This window comes from Limanda limanda, chromosome 17 (assembly GCF_963576545.1).
Source record: "Limanda limanda chromosome 17, fLimLim1.1, whole genome shotgun sequence".
NCBI lineage: Eukaryota > Metazoa > Chordata > Actinopteri > Pleuronectiformes > Pleuronectidae > Limanda > Limanda limanda.
In genome coordinates, this window is record NC_083652.1 from 15,143,135 (window position 1) to 15,163,647 (window position 20,513).

At 43.4% G+C, this 20,513-nt stretch overlaps 1 protein-coding gene across 1 annotated transcript in view; it reads right to left on the bottom strand.

The window, feature by feature from the left end:
• Window positions 1–18,787, bottom strand: part of LOC133023475 (protein kinase C beta type-like) — a 57,610-nt gene extending 38,823 nt beyond the window's left edge. The window contains exons 1-2 of the mRNA XM_061090513.1: window positions 18,606–18,787; window positions 16,716–16,747 (exon numbers count right to left, since the gene is read on the bottom strand). Of these exons, the coding sequence (XP_060946496.1) occupies window positions 16,716–16,747; window positions 18,606–18,787 (214 nt within the window). The remainder of the gene's footprint in view (window positions 1–16,715; window positions 16,748–18,605) is intronic.
• Between the last annotated feature and the right edge of the window lie 1,726 nt (window positions 18,788–20,513).

The window sequence follows — 20,513 nt, forward strand, 5'->3', positions numbered from 1 at the left end:
AAACGTATTAAAGACCAACTACATAATATTTTAATGTATTTAAGACCTAAAATCAAGGCCTAAAATTCTGATTAACAGATTTTTGACTATTTTGATGCAAAGGAGACCCTGTAATTTACAGCTGCCTAAATAATAAGTGTTTTACTAACTTAAGGAAAGTAATGTCATACGACAGACTAGTTCCATAATAAGCATGTCGACACAGAATCCTCATATTGGATCATAAAATCAAACATTTACATGTTACAGCATCCAAAAACGTTAACATGGTATTCACACTATCGCTGGCCTCATGTCCGTTTATTAGGAAAAGCTATTCTATCATGTTCTGTTTAATTCTATTCTGCACTGTCAGAGGGGTTGTAAGCAACACACACAGACACACAAAAATCATGTGCACCTCAATGGTACTTCACTCCCACGCAATATCCTCTCTTTGGTCACACCACCCACTCACTGTGATGATATCACACAAACACACACACCAACACACACACACACACTCACACTCACAAAGAGCACCCACGCATTCCAATGATATCACAGATTGAATTCAGAGTGAGGGTGGAGGGATGGAGGTATAGGGAAAGGAATGTGGAGATCTGTGTGCACATATTGCTCCAAGGCAACTGCTCTTTTGGAGAACTGCTAAAGCCAAACCCCCAATCACAGCGCACACACACAGACACACACACACCTGCCTTTGAAACAGAATGATATGGTCTCTGACGATATGACCCTCAGGCCAAAACAATCAAAACCTTTACACTAAAATATACATCCACAGAAATGAAGTGTGTCCTCCCTTTCTCCCGTCACCACAGTTCCCACTTCTCCCTTTTTACCTCCACACAATGGCGGCGATTCAAAAAGACAGAAGATATTATCTCATGCCAGATCAACTCGTTGACCTGCTGCGAAATACCTGAGCTTGATTGGCAGCTGCATTAAAAAAGGAGGGGCCTTCAGAGCTCAGGTTTCTTTTCTAGTCGAGCACAGAAACTTACGTTTTACAAACAATTTTACAGAGAAAGGGAAAGAAAAGATTGCTACAGTTTCCGTGATGATTTTATACAGTACATAACAGTAGTGAAGTCATAAATGATGTAACGATTTGACATGCTGTACAGCCACAGTCGATGTTCATCCTGAATCCTGGATCCTTTACAAATGGTGTTTGGTGCTTGCTGTTGACGTGGGTGGACAAATTATTGCATATTTTACAGTTTACAGTGATGTGTTGAATGTATTCAGATCCTGCAAAAGCAACATTAAAAAGTATTTTCAGTAAAATGTCAAATGCAAAAATACTCTTGTCGTGTTGGTGTTAATTAATTTTGATACCATGATGTTGTGTTTCAGTGGCATTTGGGCAAATGCAGATATTTCTTGGACGTTTATGAAGAAATACTGTAATTGTGGTTTATAACCCCCCCTTTTATGTACAAGATTAATTTGCATAACTTGTATTAACTTAACAGAATGCACTAATTAGACGATATATCGCAAGCGTGAGTCCTTTATTTAAAATCATACTTAATGACAGATGCGACCTGTCATTTCAAAAAGTGAATTTCTATTTAGTAACACAAATGTAGTGGAGGACAAATTATATATTCCTGTGATATGCAGTGTCACTATTAGGTGGTAGAAAATAGAAACGCCTGAGTGAAGAGGAAGTGTCTCAAAATAAATAAATAGCACATTCAACATCCTACCACTGAGTGAGATACTGTTTAAGTTCCCTCTTTGGATGTAGTTTCTACATCAGCAAAAAAAAGTTTCTGCTTCAGCATAGTGTTTTAATCGATCCCCTCTGACATCCTGAGAGCGTTTGACCACCAGATCATTTCAACAGAGATAATATGCGATAATGAGCAGGACCACATCTCAAACCCTCTATACACGGCTTCCTGGCTGCCGAGCATGCCTCGTTCTTTCTCTCTCCGTTGAGCTTGGTGCCCTCTGCGTACTGATCTCAATCTGACGGTAGCACAGCTGGCACTCTGCCTATGTGCCTTCATTATTTATTGTGCAAGTAGGACACATACACACAGTTTAATAAACGCTGCCACACAGGTTTTTCCACATTTCTCCCTTTTCATTTCTATTCTCGGCCTCTTCTTTGTGTCCACGTGACATCTACCTGTGACACCGGCTGAGCGTGTCACCAGTTGCATTACTGGCATCTGAGCTCCAGAGAATCAAGCATTAACATGTTTGCCTGTTTTCCCTTTTATGCAAATGTGTACCATCAGCGTTTTTTCCCAGGAGAGGGTGTATCCCTGCATGCACAGTCACTTCAGTAAATACCGTGAGATTGGTAGTTTCTCAACTTAAGGAAGATTAAATGGCAGCTACTGTGACAATCGATATATCAGTTCTTTTTAAGGCCAAACGGTTGTGTTGGATATTGAATTTAAAAGATTTAAGTGTCATGTGGTATAACATATAAAAAAAACAATGATTATAGAATCAATGTCAGGTGCAGTGGAGTCATCACAGCTGTATTTGCATGTGGCTTCCATCTTAAAAATCACCACACACTTCTCTAGATTCTTCTCCCACACACACACACACACACACAGCTCTCTCTCTCTTTGAAGTGTCCCATGCTGCCTCCATCGCTCCCCCAACAGTCACATGACATCATTATGTAAGAACTGGCTGTTAATCAATAGCCCCCCCCACCATCAGGCATGTGCATCAATACAGTGAGAAGAGAGGGATTCAAACTACCAAACAATCCCATTACAGTTTAAATAGTTCTTATACTTGAACGAAATGAAAATATTCAAAAAGCGATGAACTTCAAGCGACTTCATCTCATTGTTTTACTAAATATTAGCTTGTGCACAAGGAGGACAGAGCAAAGGTTTACTGAAAATCTTTCATTCCATAATCAGTATTTCTCCCCCCTTTTTTTCCTCTCCTCATTTCAGTACATTCTTTTTATGAGATGTTGGCAGAACACTGATGTTGTACACAGCCTTTTCCTCTAATGAGCTGCCAGTGTGTGTGTGTGTGTGTGTGTGTGCGTGTGTGCGTGTGTGCGTGTGCGTGTGTGTGCAGGCTAGACGCAGTGACATGCTCTCCAGTGATGTCCCAGATTCAGTGGCCAAGTTCAATGCTACAACACTTGTTAGTCATATTTATTTATCTACGGCTGTCATTGCACATCACCTATAGGTGTAGTATTTTACACACACAGACACACACACACAGACACACACACACAGACACACACACACACACAGACACAGGCACCAGGGTTTCCACTAAAGGCCAGGTGGTACTAAAAAAAACTAAAAACCTACGAACGCCAAATAGAGCTAAAACAAACGCAAAAGCTGCGAGCAAAAGTCTACACTCTCATTAAAAACAATTACAGTAACATTTCAGAGCCTGAAAATTAGCTGTATAACCTGCGATCTTTGCTAAATGGAACATCATGAACACAGTGATTATGATGCTGCACTTTAACTTACGTAGCTCAGAGGAGCATTTCAGCACGGCATCATAATATTGGAAATTTCCATATCAGCCGGCTGCCAGTAAAAGCGCCGCAGAAGAAGCCAAGGCAACAAGATGACGTAATGAAATAGCTCGACTCTAAACATCCAACAGTGGAAAACAATGTGCGGAAACGTTGTGTAAACACGGCACTTGTAGTTTGACTCGTGAACCAGCTGAGGGCGCTCACTCTCAGCTTGACCTATTGCTTGCCCTCTTGACCCCGTCAGTAAACTAAGTCATTGATATACAAGATTAACACCGAGATTAAGACCGAGAGCTTGATTGATTGATTAATTGATTGATTGATTGACGGGTTCACAGACTTGACTATAGGGATTCTCCCTGACTGGGGCCCACAGCAGACCTGGCACAGTGTTGAAACAACCTGGAGAGAGAGGCCTGGGCGAGCCAGACTACTGATGCTGCTTCTATTTCTTGCTCGTCCTACTGCCCGAGTGAAGAGGAGAGATCCTGATGAGCGAGGTGGAAGACACAGAGAAGATGCTGATGAAACGGGAGGATCGCAAGAAGAAAAAGAGTAAGGTGATGAAAGGAGGGAAAGCAAGAAGAAGAGAGTCAATAATCTGAACAAAACACGGCATTCTCCTTGGGCACTTCCCCTTGCGTGTGTGTGCGTGAGTGAGTGTGTATACAAGGGCTTATATAAGGGGCTGAACAGCCTACGCCAAAGTATAAATACCCACGATGCCACCAGTGAAGCAGGGAGAGGGGTCAGAGTGAGTCAGCACACCCATATCACTCCTCCTTCTCTCTCTCTCTTTCACTTCCATCAATCCATCCTTCTATCAATTCTCCTCCTCTGTCTCTAAATCTATCGTTTACACTTTGCCTTTTCATAGGAAAAAAAACTGAGGATTTCACTTGGCAGGCAAAGTGTGACCTCCGCTTGGTGATGATCGTAAGACCAAGAAACGCTGTCAACAACCCAAAACAATAGATTACACTTCAACAGTTTCAGACATGTTCATTTATCAGTGGACAGTGTGGTGTCCCTTCAAATTATCAGATCGTCCTTTCAAAAAAGAACAGAGTGACAAAAGCAATACAATTCTGTCTTGGGGGGGGGGGGGGGGGACAACAGTCTGGCTGGCTTCACTTTCAGTTTGATTTCAGTTTCTGCTCTGTGCCAACACTGTGGGAAAAGAAATCCTGGCACGAGCTGATTTTACGTGGTCCAGCTGCCACCTCCACCCTTCTTCCTCTCATTCACTCCATCTCTCTCATTCACTGCATATATCTGACCGTCTTTCATTCACTCTGTCTTCTCCTCCTCTCCAATGTCTGTCCTTCACTTCGCTGCTGTCTCTGTCTTCTTCCTTCCCGAAACAAATCAATTTGAAGACGCTTCCTTTAGACCTCTTGACGTCCGGAGTCTGGTTAGATGCAAAGGTTTAGCACATGAGAATGATTTACATCCAACCTCAGCTCTACTGTTTGTCCTCTGGTAATCACCAAGCAAAATATCAAGAGGTCTTAAGGAGGCATCTTCAAAGTGACCTGTTTTGTCCGATCAACAAGGTGATGAACCCAGAAATATTCAGGGAATGAAGCAAAGTCAGGCGTCATTTGCTTTAAGCTGCTAACTCCAGGCCCTAAAGCTAATCACACGAGTTGGATTACATTCTAGAAAGACAGTTCTGGGTTCTCTGCTGGCAAGTTAAAATCGGATATTTGAACCTGACCTCTCTGGAATTAAATCGACAGAAATCCTTTGAAGCAATGCAGCACTTTACTCGCCGGGTAGATTCAATTTACAGGGACTTATTTGAATATTTGCAATTGAATGTCTGTCTCCTCTCTGTTATTTCTGTGTGTGTGCACTTGTACGTATATACCTGTGAGGACCATTTGGACAAAGTCCTCACAGAGTGACAACATTTTTGAAAAGTGAGGACATTTTGGTCGGTCCTTACAATTTCAAAAGCTTGTTCGAGGGTGAAGACTTAGGTTTAGGTTCGGGTTAGGCATTTAGTTGTGATGGTTAAGGTTTGGGTAAGGGGCTGGCAAATGAATTATGCCAATGAGTGCCCTCTCTAAGATAGAGAGTGTGTGTGTGTGTGTGTGTGTGTGTGTGTGTGTGTGTGTGTGTGTGTGTGTGTGTGTGTGTGTGTGTGTTTGTGTGCGTGTGTGTGTGTGTGTCTCAGGCAGAAGTATATCTACCTCCACAAGTTGACCTGAGCAAGCAAATGCTGAACATGTACAGCCAACACACACTAACACAAACACACACACAAAAAGTAATTTCCTCTTTCTGTACCAACTCCCACGCAAACACTACCTGCTGTTTTGGGCCAGACGGCATGAAACTAACTGTGGGTGTAAGTATACGTTGAAGAAAAATGAAAATTTAGCGTCTGTATTGTGTACATGAGCGTTGGCCATTTGCTAAACTGCTGAAGAGTGGAGTCATCATGCTCAATATGCACTTTTATCTAATCTGGTGATTTACTCATGAATCCGTAGAGAGGTGGCATGAAGAGGATGAGAGTGTGGGAGAACGAGGACAGAGGGGTGAGAGTGGAGAGCTGCAGATATTAACAAGAGAGCGGATGAGATGAACAGGTTTCAAATAATGAATTAAATACGAGTTGTAAAGTTGCAGTGATCTGTTGCATGATGAGAAATCTGTTTTAGTACTATACTACACATCTGATTTATATATGTTACAGTGCTAAAGCAGTTTAGGACCAAAGTCAACGATATTTGTTTCTATTCTATTTATAAACTGATAAATACAGAGGAAATGAATGGGCAATAAGTGGAAGAGAGATGGAGAGGAGACGTGTGCAGGGGCAACAACACAAACGACGAAAGTCAAATAAAAAAAGTCTAAAAGATGGAGAGAGAGAGAGAGTCGGAAAAAAAAAAGAGGTCTAAGATGACTGCACTCCTCTCGGCTTGTGTCCCTGTTGCTAGGTTACCATCTACGGAGGAATGGGTTAAAGGATCTCAGGAGCAACAGTGACATAGTTAGCTGGTCCACACACACACACACACACACACACACACACACACACACACACACACACACACACACACACACACACACACACACACACACACACACACACACACACACACACACACACACACACACACACACACACACACACACACACACACACACACACACACACACACACACACACACACACACACACACACACACACACAGAGAAATGGGGCCACAAATCCATGTTTTCAAAGCATTTTGATTTTGTTGCTGGAATAGGACGATGTGCACAAAGACAGACACACAAACACACTGCAGATAAACACACCACCATAGTCCACAGTTTGTATTGATATTAATTATAGGAGGTGCCCTTGTTTTAACCATTTGTGGCTTAATAAAACATCTGAACATGTGCATTGAGGTGTGCTGTACATTTTTGCATGAATCAAGTTGAGAATGTTGTGTAAAAAAACAATGGTCCGAAGTCCCAATTACTGTCATTGTGTGCATGAAGCCTATTATTACCCATAGTTGTGTTGTTAAGTGAACTCTAATGGCCGTAGTAATTATGGCGGGAGTGAAGGAAGAAGGTAGGTGACATAGTGTAAAGAGGGGCAATGTTAGGAATAAGGTGGGCTGCTGTACTCTGGACTTTAAAGGACAGACCGAAGTACGTGGATACTGCCGAGTACCAATTTACATGATATCAAACCCTGCCCTAATTAGCGTACTCTGATTGATAGAGTAAAATAAACAGAGAGTGAGGGGGATTCATTTTGTCACCAGTAAAGCCACATGTGTGGTTAAACTTTTCAACAGTCAACCCAGATAATCCAGGATTGTTATTCGGCCAGCAAAAGTACAATTGTTTCTTTGCAACCGAAAAGCTATTTTGAGTAAAAAAAGATTTCTGGTCAAACAGTTTCTGATATTTCATCCAGTTGCAGCGGTTTTCAAAGAACACTTTCAAACCCACAGCAGCATCATCTCAGCCCCAGCAGTTAGTAATCCAGGTGAGCCATCCCACCTACACACCATGATTCATATTTTTCGACATTTATCTCATCGTCAGTTTGCCCTGACAGCATCGGCTCAAATCGTAGATCGCCTTCGTTACAAACAGCAAATACAGAGCAGGCCAGAGGTCCAGTGGCAGCGAACATGGAGGAGACGAGTGCTGTCAAAGTGAAAGTGAATAATTAAAGGATGTTAGCGTGTGGAGAGCACTTCTGCCTTTGTTGTGAAAAAAAAGTTAGAAACACGACCTCTGACATTACTGAGGCTGATTTACACAAAGCCAGTGCCCTCTACTGCAGAGCTGATCTGCATTTAGATGATAAAAGACTAAATAATGCTCAATAATGCAAAAGAGCAGCATCACAAAGAGGATCCCAAGATAAAGGCACATTTCGATGGTGCAGCATTTGTCTACTAACTCATCTGTACACAGCAAAGTGGCAATTTCTTAACAGAAGTTTGAAAAGAAGGAAGTTGTATTTAACCACTAAGTTCACTTTCAGTTGACTTATCTTAATCTTAGCTATATTAAAAGTCATAAACCTTATTTTTGCTCATGTTAGTATATTCACCAAAAACTAAGATGTGTTGAAAAGCTTTATACCAACAACTGCGACAACTGGTCACCATCTAGTTCCATTAAATATTTACACCTGCAACTCACACTCCACAGAATTATATAAAGTGTACATATCAAGTATAAGCTCCCAGTAGAAGTCCTTGCTTTAATTAAACATATCATTTTATCAGACCATTATGTATAATCACAGTACATTTTTGAGTTATTGATACAACTCTCAGTGACTGATTAAACCCCAAATAAGAAAAACCTGAATATTACTGGGTAAACTTTTTACATCCTCCTCTAATGAGCATTGATGGAGTTTCCATTACCTGCCAGAGCAGCTGGTAGAGGTCACCAGTCTGCAGCCACAGGCTCATTGAACCACATCCGCTATCGACACTGTTAAGCAATGACACTTGCTGGCACTGAAACACATTCACAATGAGTTACCCCCAATTAACGTGTTACAACCGCTGGTGGGCGATCATGCAAATAGCCGATATGATTGACAATACTACAACTACTACTACTACTAAAACTAATAAGAATACTTTTACTAATTCATAATCTAATATATTGATGGGTAACTGAGAGGGCCGGTGCAGTGGTTAGTACTCTCACCTCCCAGGTGGAAGGTTTTTGGTTTGAATCTTGCTTCAGTCTGGGCCTTTTAGTGAAATGTTGTCCCTGAATTTACATAGTTTCTCTCGCAGGTTTCCTATCATGTGATAAATCAACATATCAATTTTGCCTATTTGTGAAGGTGAGAGTGAAGGGTTGTTTGTTTCTGACTCTTCAATACAATGGTGACTTGTATGCAGAGAGTGCACAGGCATTTGTCAAACGAGCTTGACCCACATTGGCCGTTTGATCCGGCCCGATACGTCTCCAAAGTGTCACCGTGGCAACGGGTGTACTATTGCCCAAAATGGCAGCGGCAAGCCCTGAAGGAGATAATCTGTCAGTGGCTGAAAGTGAGTACGAGCACGCGGACAAACAAACAACACCATCAGTGATCAGAGTCTTCAGATGTGTGAAAGTAGATCAGAGTGAAAGGAGCTGCTGGCCCTCACTCACAAGTCAAATTAGACAATCACACACTCACAGAGCGACAAATACACACACATCCGCTAGCCCACCACTGAGGTAGAGGTAGTGAGAAAGTTTATTTTAAATTGTCTTAACATTGGTTGCTCTATATTCTCTAATGAGGTAAAGACCAAAATTACACACACACACAGACACAGACACAGACACAGACACAGACACAGACACAGACACACACACACACACACACACACACACACACACACACACACACACACACACACACACACACACACACACACACACACACACTAGAGTGAGAAGAGGAAGTAGTTGGGGGAGGAAACGCACTCTGGGTGTTACTGTACAGCAACTGTCAGAGGAAAGTACGACTGGAACCAAAGTCATAGCAGAGTCTCAGTTTACAGGCTTGTTTACTTAAACTGAAAATCGGATTAAAACCTGAAGAGCAACCTGTCGAATCTGGCATCGATATTCCTTCGTTTTTACACGTAACTTCGGTGGCTGACTTCCCGGGTGTAATTTGATCAGCTCGTTTTGTTTCTTTTCTATTCGTCGGTTTGTTTCATCATCACTAGCAGATATTTTTAACTGTGGTACTGGTCACACTTATTAAACTCTACGCAACTCTGATGAATTCAATTTGGCATCACTGACTCGTACAGGTAATGATGTGAGCCTTAGAGAATCAGCTCCTGCTCTAAACTGGAGATCCTAAGCAGGAGAAGGAAATTCAAAAAACCCATTACAATGAAACACTGCGACGCCTCCTCCTCTGGCAATAATCAGAAACGAGCCGCCCCACTTTAAACATGGGATTCACATCATGTGGTTGTGTGCCATGAGCACAGGTTTGTTGTGTCTGAAAAACAAGGGAAAAATCAATGCACTATAATGCTGCAATATTTTTGGCTCCATCAATAAGCCAACTGAGGATGTTGTTTTATGCACAACAGTAGCTGGCGTCAGAGACTTCACAACGCTGTTACATAACATGAACTCTGTTTTCAGCAAAGTCACTTGCGTTACTGACAGAAATTGTGGGACAGACTTAGAGAACTCACACAAAGCATAAAGGAATTTCTGCTACAGTATAGATGATACACAAAGACGATGCTGAGACTGGGGCCCTTGAGTGACACGGATCCGATTGTTTAATGACAGTGTGAACTGCACAAATCACATGGAAAATCTGAGGCTTGCGTCACTTTCATATGTGGTTCTAAATGAGATGCAGACCAGATTTGTTCCCTTTTGGAGAGGTGCTGACAGATGTGAAAGTGGCCCTTCACATCCTGAAAGATTTGCATGAAATCTGTTTCAGTGAAGCCATTTACTTCACAATCGTGGTTCCGACACACACACCTCTGTGCAGAAGTAGCAGCTCCACAAAAAGCCATAATTACACTTTTATCTTCCTTTTCTTCATTTATCTTGCCTCATCTCATTCTCTAGCCGGACACCACACCACTCCGGATTTTCCAGACACTATAAAAGTCCGGCCTATGTGTTCATGTGATTAACTACGGACCCTAAAGAGGCAGATGCAAAATGCTCAGCCCGGGTTTTCACCTGCGGAAAAACGCTTCCTGAAATATTGAGAAATGTAAATGTTGATTTGTACTATGCAGAAAATACTTTTCTCCATTTTGAAAAAAACATCACAACTATTTTCAAATAGTTTCGCATGCACATTTATGACTTTATAATCTGAAAAGCATATCAAAGTTGTGTTCTCATAAATTAGAAATTTTAATGTGGTTGTCTAAGCCCAACCCCACAGATCCACATCTTTATTCTCCGATCATTTCCGTCTGATATCTCGATGCAGACATGTTGCATTATAATCCTTGCTTTTTTTCTGATGCTTTCCAATGTTCTTCACACCTCCACACTCTCCCTCCACTTGCATTCCCCACTCCAATCCCCCATCCATCCATCCATCCATCCCATTTGGTGCTACTCTCTGTGGAACACTTAGGCTATTTTTAAAAGCATCAAAGCCCACAGTTTCCACCACAGAGACACTGGAGAGAAAGAGGGGCAGATTGAGCGAGAGATAGAGGGAGAGGTAGGAAGCTGAAGGAAACGCTGAAGGAGAGACAGGGAACAAGGAGGAGGGGGAGAAACAGACGGAGAAACGCAGAGGAGAGAGAGAATTTGGAAGGGAAAGAGGAGGGCATAGCGGGAAGAGAAAGCTGGAGAGGACAGAAAGAGAAAAACAGAAAAGAGAGAGTGTGGGATAGACACGGAGAGACTGGCAGGTCAAAAGAAATTGGGAAAACAAACAGAGAAGGTGGAAAAACAAAAGACTGGATGATAGAGACAGATACAGATGTGTCCATGTTTCTTTGCTCCAGGATCTCAATGATACACCTCGACATCAACACTGAGTGTGCGTGTGTGTGTGTGTGTGTGTGTGTGCGCATGAATAAGTGTGCTTGTGTGTGTAGGAGGCAGGTTTTTGGATCCGGAGACCTCTCGCCCACACAGGTTGCTGTTGCAGAGGCACCTGAGCTGCGTTCAGCACTGCCAACAGACTCCCGTGTTTGCAAATATTCACCAACTCATTTAGAGCTGAATACGCTCCTGAAAAGGCGGAAAACGTATCATATGAAATCCAGAGGAACGCAGGCACCGTGCCCAAGTGCAGGCTTCACGGCTGCGGGTGAAAGAGAGAGACGCCCGAGTCAAAGAGAGGATTGAATGGCACTTAACAAAAAATATATACAGATACATTTGTCTGTTGGAAAAGGTGCTAAAAGCTGCAGCAAGCAACTCATCTATGGCTCGTTTTAAGTGCAATCAACAGAGCGTGCCTACACCATTTCATCTCTCCAGCTCTTCTTCCTCCTCTCTGTCCATTATCTCCTTTGCCCATGCAGGAAAAATCTCACTCCCCACCTCTCTGCTGGAGTGTCAGTCCTGTGAATATACCTTTCTTACTCATTTTCAACCATCTGCCTGCTGGATTTCTTTTTTTTCTTATTAGATTATAGAGGATGCTATTAGAGCTGAGCACTCAAATTTCGTACAATCCTCTCGGTCGAGAACTTAATTAAAATGGTTTGGATTTGACAGAACCTAAGCGGGTGGGTTCGATGGCATCATCTGCAAAAGCATAACAGGTTGCATTGTGCTATAAAAGGATTTTATTTATGAGGCTAAACAGAGAATGGTAGATAGAATAAATTATGGAGAATTGTAGCATGCATCTATTTCTGCCCTATATCTTTCCTCAATGTTCATCATTTATATCCTAGTATCTCTTCTCCATTTTCTCTACTGTACAGTATGTTCTCTGCATGATCATATTAAATCATAAACATTAAAAGAGACTGCGGGGAAAACTGCACTTTTTTTCTTATTGCCCCCGAGGACATGTAACACATCCGTCATCCCTCTGTTCATCCCTCTTCTGGCTCTGAGCTATTTCCATAGGAATTTTTTGGGAAAATCACATGTAATCATCGTCTGTTTCCTACGTCCTTCCCACTCACCTTCCCCTCTTTTCCTCTCTTCCCATCTCCTCCATGAATACCACCCCCTCTGTTTTCTACCTCCCTCTGCCTCCTCCACCCTTATCTCGCCATCCATCTTTTCGAATCTCTTCTCAGTCTCCCGCTGCTATTTATGAATTTTCTTACACTCCCTGTCACCCAGCGCCACCCACCCTCCTCCTCCCTGAACTCTTTTCAAGCACGCTAAAGGGATAATTTGTCCATTAAGTCTGGGAGCAGACAGTGGAGGACACAGAATAGCCTGTTACACGCTGAAACCTAACTCATTATTAACAAACTCATTTAGGTATGCGTGCATAAACACACACACACACACACACACAAAACCAATCACGTTGAAGCTGCAGAGCACACGTAGTTCTGCACAGGCAGCCATTAAGGAAATAAGTGCTCACTGGGTCATTAAATGGAACACAGATCACGTGCTCGCTTAACTCTCGACATCAAGAAACAGGAAATATGTTCAAAACTCTCACACACACACACTCTCTCTTCTTAGAAACACCATGTTAGATCATTCAGGCTGCTGCAAACTCTCACTCGCTCTCTCTAAGGTTTGGGAACCTGAACAGCAGGATCCCACAGAGGCGTTGCAGGTTATTGTTTACAGCAACGACACCACGGTGGCAATGAGCCGCTCAGACCAGCACAAAATGTATATTACACAACATGCAAAACACAACCATGCTCCAGGCTGGAACAAGCCACCATTCAAACAGCCGGGTGTGTCCTTACTTTCTTTTTAGTCACTTGCAGTATGCTATAATTTTCCGATCAAAGACAACAATGAAGGCGTCAATTCGATGGGCAGGTTTAGTGAGAGGGGCAATTTTCATACTTTTTCTTATATGTAAATATTTTTTGGCCTTGGCAGAGGAATACGCTGAGGAAATGTAAGCAAAGCCAGGAGCGTAAAGTTCTAGACTGCAATGGCTCATATCAAAAAAAGCAAAGACAATTCCTGATTATGTCATTTAATTACCAGAACCTAATCTAACTTCCCTTTGGCACTCATGACAAGGCAGAAAGAAAACCAACAGGGAACAAATGTCAGTGTCGAATGCTGCTGATGAATCTCGGCTTGGTTGAAGCCTTTCTACAGCCACTGAGACGCGCAGCAGCAATAAGCCAGCTGTTATATTAATTACAGCGGCGGTTTAACAAGACGCCAAAGACAATCAACCTCTTCTGGATCAGCGACGGTCAGAGACAACTAAACACTGAGGTCGAAGGACAGAGCTGCAGAACTCGAGGAGCAGCGAGAGGAAGAAGCAGGAGAAAACAAACCCACGGTGGTGTGATTGTGAGACAAGACGAGGGGGGACACGACCTGATTCAGGTAATGAGAATACAATCAATCCACAAGACACCGTGTAAGACATTGATTAGTAGAGTCAGGTGTCAGAGCGCGACATCATGAATAATGATGAGAGCAAACAGCAGAGTCAACCCTCCTGCAGACACACAAACGCTCTGCATTTAGTTGTGAGATGACTGTGACACACGACTATCACACCCAAAGCGTGTGTGTGTGTCTGTGTGTGTGTCAGAGAGACATTGCAGAGGAATTCCCTTTCGAAGTGACACCCTGCTCCGGATTGGACAAATGCGTCAAAGAGCCGAGTCTCAGGACACGCAAAGACACACCTGATGAACAAAGGTGTGTGCAATTGTTGCCAAGTGCCACTCACTCACACCTGTACAAACTCAAATACACGTGTCAGGCGGTCAGGTTGTTTTGGGGCATCAGCAGGAGGAGAGAGATCTGAAATCTTTGCGGTAAATCGTTTTAGTCCTCAGTGCTCTGCCCTGTTATCAGAGTGTCAAAGTGCACACGCACGCACACACACAGACAGACACACACTTGCATCACACCCCTTCCTCTCCAGAGGCGTGGGTGCCCCTATGGTGCAGCGGATGCATCTGTTAAAGGACACTATTGACGTATTACATATCCACATCAGCTAATTACCAGCTAACCCACTGCTGTATTGAACAGCTCCTCTTTCCATCCATCGGCATGTAGACAATTGCATCTGAATGTTTCACTGTTGCTAGGAGACGTGAAAATCCTTGGACACATCGAGTCGGCTGTTCATGAAATTGAAAAAAAAACACCACTGACTTCATGCAAATTGAAAACTGCAGAAAAACTCAGAGCAGCTCCACATTATTGTCGGCAACATATGTTTATTATCTGATAGTTTATGTTTGCAGGAGCTGTGTCTCAGTATCCGTCTCTACTGTAGGATGAAGCTCAAAATACAGCAGAAGGATGGAATCTTTACCTCGCCTGATTTAATTATTATTTACATTATTTGAGATAATCTCACAGACACATAGTCTTTAATATATTTACATAATGCTGTGGAGTTACATCACGCATTTTGAGTTTGAACAGGACATAAGTTTCAGCATACGATGAAGGACAATGCAAATTTCTCCACGATTAGACCAGCGAGAACCACTGATCTGATCTAATCTGATCATTCCTGACCTTAATCCTACATTTCACCTCCATGGACCTGAGCTTCATGACAAAACATTATTTGTTGTGTACACACAACAGGTCTTTTTCGCAGCACATATTTTGACGTGCCATTTGGCTGAATTCCAGTTAGCTGCCTCAGTTCCTGAGCCCTTACCCGGTGTCACCCTGTAACGATTCTCTGGGACCTGCACTGCACTCAACTCTATACATCTTCATGGTATTTTTGGGTGGGGCTGTACATGTATGTGAAACCGCAAATGTGATATAAGCTCATGTGAGGATACAGCCCGAAAGTTCACAGCAAGCGATTGGGCGTGTTGATAACAGACGAGAAATCAGAAGAGAAAAGAGGAGCCATATACGTAGAAAACTCCGAAATATGTCAACTTGGAAAGACAATGACATGGAGGGTTTTTAATAAGGGGCCGACTCTTCCATTTATACATCATGTCCTGCCTCTTATATGCTCTGGCCCAGATGCCGCCCCTCACCTGAACGTTTAGGACTTCTTCCTGTGGTTGTGCACATGTCTGACTTCATATTTGAAAGACAAACTCCTGAAATTGTCCAGAATCCAGAGTTAATATCTAAAAAATGGCTTAACAGACTCCTGTTGTTAATATTAATGGAAACTGTGTTTTACCTTTGACAACACGAAATACCTAAAAAAAAGGTCTGAACGTTATAAACCATTAAAAAAATATAGATTTTTGATGCTGAAGCTGAAAGTGTTTAATGCTCAGTCAATGAATCGACTGTGTAGGCAAAACCAATGGGATATTTATTTCCCGAGGCCCGGTCACCTTCCTACGATCTAAAACTAAACCAACACCCACAGAAAGCTTTCTTTTTTGAGTCGAGCTCCAAAGTCCTGCCTCCACTTCCAGACTTGACTGCGTTGACCTGATCTTTAAAGAGAGCTGAGCCATACAGTTGTATTGGTCTCACTCTATTTGTAGGAAACAGTCAATTCACAGCTTCAGCGCCTTCATCTCAAACAAAGATACAGAATAATTTATAGCCTTTTAATGATAGACCTGTCAAACATATGTTGGCCCAAGTTTATTTCCTGTCTGGAGTAAAGGTGAACATGTTGTTGTTATTGGCTCCAATCAAATCCTGAAATGTAAACTGTCTAATATAAAATAATATGCCTTCAGAACTAGAGTTTAAAGCCTATCGCAGGTCCTGTGTTATTGAGAGGTATGTATATGAATTGGAGACGACTGCATCAGAGACAAATGCTCTGAACCTCAGTGTTCACTCTGAAGAAAAGTAAGACGTGAGATGAAAGGACCAAGATGAGAGTGAGACTGATAAGGTGAGTAAAAAAGAAAAGACGAAAGTAAAGTGACAAAAGGTGAAGAAGAGAAGAAGAGACCGATGAGGTATAACATTGATCTTGGAATCTGAACCTGAAAACCAAAGAAATGGGAAATGACAGCTCTCGTAATTAAGAGCGTGGAAAAACAAAAACAGAACAGAGAAAGAAAGTAGGCAATGGAGCATGAGTGTGTGTGTGACTGTGTATATTTGCGTGTGTGTGTCTTATCCACGTACCCTGACACTGGAATCCCTGCTTGCCAAACCCCCTGTGGAGAGAACACAAAACATGTTGAATATTAAACATTGTAAAGGCACAGACGTGTGTACAGTGCACACACACAAACACACACACACACACACACACACACACACAAATGTCAAACACTGTCTGCTATTTTTGTGCAGCTCTACAGATTTCAATTTGAGAGCACAAATTCCACACACACCCAGATACACAATCAGTGTGGACATTTAATTATGTATGAACATTACAGTGTGTGTAGTGAGGGCCAATTAATTCCACACACAATGGCAAGACTGTTGTGTTCGGCAGGGTCACGGCTACCCCAAGGCAAGAAGGTCGACCACACCTATTCAAAAATATGCGGGGAGGCCTGAAGGGGCACGCACATGCACGCACATACACACTCGCACATACACACACACATTCACAAGCACACTCAGCCCTGCTCATGCTCATATTGTGGCTTCAAATAGATAATCTCACGGGGTGTCAAATCACTCAGCGCTCTCATTGTTCTTTTTCATTAGTCTTATTGACCTAGATGGAAAGATGCAAAGATAGAAAGATAGACGGATAGACACAGATAGATAGATAGATATTTAGACAGATAGATAGACTGATAGATAGACGATAGATAGATAGACGGATAGACAGATAGATAGACTGATAGATAGATAGACAGACAATCGCATTAGATTCCCCTGAACACACGTACACAACCTTCTAGGTCAAACCATTTAGCCATTCACAAATTAAAAAGCCCGTCGCAGCACTTGATGGTTGTATTGGGAGTAGCGCAAAGCACCGATAATAATAAACGGGACAAATTAGGCCAACCTAGAGCCGGAAACTCATTTTATAACCCGACCACTGGGCCGTATCACTGTCATGTAAACCCCCTCCCGGTGGGCTGCAGGAAGACAAGTCTGTACAGGTGACTGAGAGGAGAAAATGCAGAGGAAAAGAAGGAGGGGACCAAGCGGGAGGAGGTGAAGTTGTGGGAGCAGCCGTTGTCAGTGTTGGACCCGTGAGAAACATTATTCATTATTCCCTCTGATTCTTCTTCTGCATGACATCTGTAATGTTATGTTGCTATAACTTCAGGATGTCATCATTCTGTCGTCTTTATCTCCGGGTGGGCTGCACGGTGACTTGTCTGTACGTGTGATTCAGAAGTTTGGTGAGCAGCCACTCTGATATTATCGCACACTAGTCGTCTGCTGCTGGGTTTTGCTGGAGCTGCCCACATATCTCCCCAGTTTGTCTCTACCTGACACACACACACACACACATTATCTACGACAAGAAGGAGGAGGAGGCTGCAGCTGATGTTTGACAGAACTGTGCAATCAGTGGCAGCTCTCCCACTTCTACCTGTCCCTGGGAGAACTTAATGATATGTAACTGGAGTGGGCTGCACAGTGGCATGTCTGTACAGGTGATTGAGAGGATGGGGGGGGGGGGGTCAAGCAGAGGGAGGTAAAGTTGTGTGAGCTGTTGTGTCACAGTTTGACCCGTTTACATCAGAAGAACATTGTTCCTGCTGGATGCAGCTCTGCAGAAGGTTATCACACACCAGTCTGCCCACACACATCTCTACCTGACCCACTGGTTCTTCTGAGGAAAATCAGTGCAGCCCTCCCACTGGTCCCTCATCCCTGCCTCAACTTAATGATCCCATCAACACACACACAGGGGTCTACAGCCATTTTGTCAGAGGGTATCTTCTCCTTCCCCATCACTCTTGTTCCTAAAAACACTTCTTTACGCTTCTACATCCAACATGTGCCTGGCTGTGGAGTGACTTGCTGACCCGGGTATGTGTGTGTGTGTGTGTGTGTGTGTGTGTGTGTGTGTGTGTGTGTGTGTGTCCCTCTCACCAGATGAAGTCGGTGCAGTGGCTGCAGAAGGTGGGCTGCTTGAAGAAGCGAGCGGTGAACTTGTGGTCCTTCACTTCGTGCACGTTCTTCTGGCGGAGGGCTCCCTGGCGAGCGAAGCCCCGCACGGGCCCGTCCTCTCCGTCGCTGCCGGCCGCGACCACCGCCACCGCCGAGTCCGCCATCCTCCCAGGGACACCTGCCGAGCACCGGGCTGCGGGTTCCTCTTCTCTCTCACACCGACCGAGCGACCGACGGGAGGTGACCGGGTCCGAGCCAAAGAGTGTCGGTGCTGCTGCTGCTGGTGCTGCTGGTGCTGGACTGGAGCAGCTCAGAGTTCCGTGCTGGTGTTACTGGTTCTTTAGTTTCTCGGTGAGTTCTCGTCGTGTTGCTCTTCCGCCGAGTGCACAAGCTGCTGCTGCTGCACTGCTCCCTCCCTCTCTCTCTCTCGGTGTGTCTCTGTCTCTCTCTCTCTGTCTCTCTCTCTCTCTGTCTCTCTCTCTCTCTCTCTCTCTCTCTCTTTCTCTCGGTGTGTCTCTCTCTCTCTCTCTTTCTCTCTCTCTCTCTCTGCCGCCGCTTCCTCCTTTTCGCCACAGCGAGAGAGATGGTGGGGGTGTGTCTGCGGAGAGAGAGAGAGATTGGTTTCTGAGTAAGAGAGAGAGAGAGAGAGAGAGTCAGAGTACGAGAGAGAGTCAGAGTGAGAGAGATGGTCAGAGTGAGAGAGAGTCAAAATGAGAACGTCAGAGTGAGCGAGAGAGATAGAGAGTAAAAGAGTAAAAGAATCAGAGTGAGAGAGAGACAAAGAGAGTCAGAGAGAGAGGGAGAGAGAGAGAATCAAAGTGTGAGAGAGAGAGAATACATGTGTGAGAGAGAGAGTCAAAGTAAGAGTGAGAGAGAGTAATAGAGTCAGAATGAGAGAGAGACAAAGAGCGTCAGAGAGAGAGAGAGAGAGTCAAAGTAAGAGAGTAAGAGAGTCAGAATGAGATAGAGAATCAGAGTAAGAGAGAGAGAGAGAGAGAGAGAGAGAGAGAGAATTTGATTCTTTGATTGTCTTCAATATTGACTTTGTGCTTTGCCAACACATCATAATGCCAATAAAGCGTACAAAATAAAGAGAGAGAGAGCGAAAGATTCTCCTTGACATTTAGGTTATTTTCAGTCTGAACTGTAAAAGCGCTGATATTAAAGTGCAGTTTAATGAGTTGATCAGATGTGACTTTTTTTTAATAACCTTTCCTAAAGAAATACCATCGTTGGGGAAAGAGACGCTCATCACTCACAGTCTGAGAGCAAACACAGGTGCTGAGCTGTGACTCATCTGAGGATTCTTGCTCTCACAAGGGATTTTTGGAGAATCACCATCTGCAAATCTTGAATTAATTTTACCAGGATACATTGAAGTTTTTTTTTTATGGATGAAGCAGGTGAATTGTGTGACTTTGTGAGTCGTCAGCCAGGTTCATAAATCCTGTCTCCTCCAGGTTAGTGGACAGGACATGGACCAAAACAACAAGTCACAGTAGAGGTCAAATATATTTTTCTTGAAGATGGTTTCTGTCTTCTTGCCGGTTCTTATCACACTGATGGACGTCTGATGAGTTTGGTTATAATCAGTTATTTGCCTCTTGCTCTAAATGTCCAAGATGGCGGTCTTCCTATCTGGGTGATTTTGGCTTAATTTCTGGACGGTGTGAGGAAGATGAGACGCTGCTTCGTCCCTCTTTATGAACAGGGTTAGGGTCTGTGGTGCAAAGCAGGACATCAGTGCCTAGAACCCTATATATTAAAAACCGATAGAGTACCAGTAGAATTGCTCTCCCCTCTGCTTTGAGGCCACAGAATCAAATTTTTCGTACAGTGACAGCCATAGTCCCAACTGCCACACACACACACACACACACACACACACAC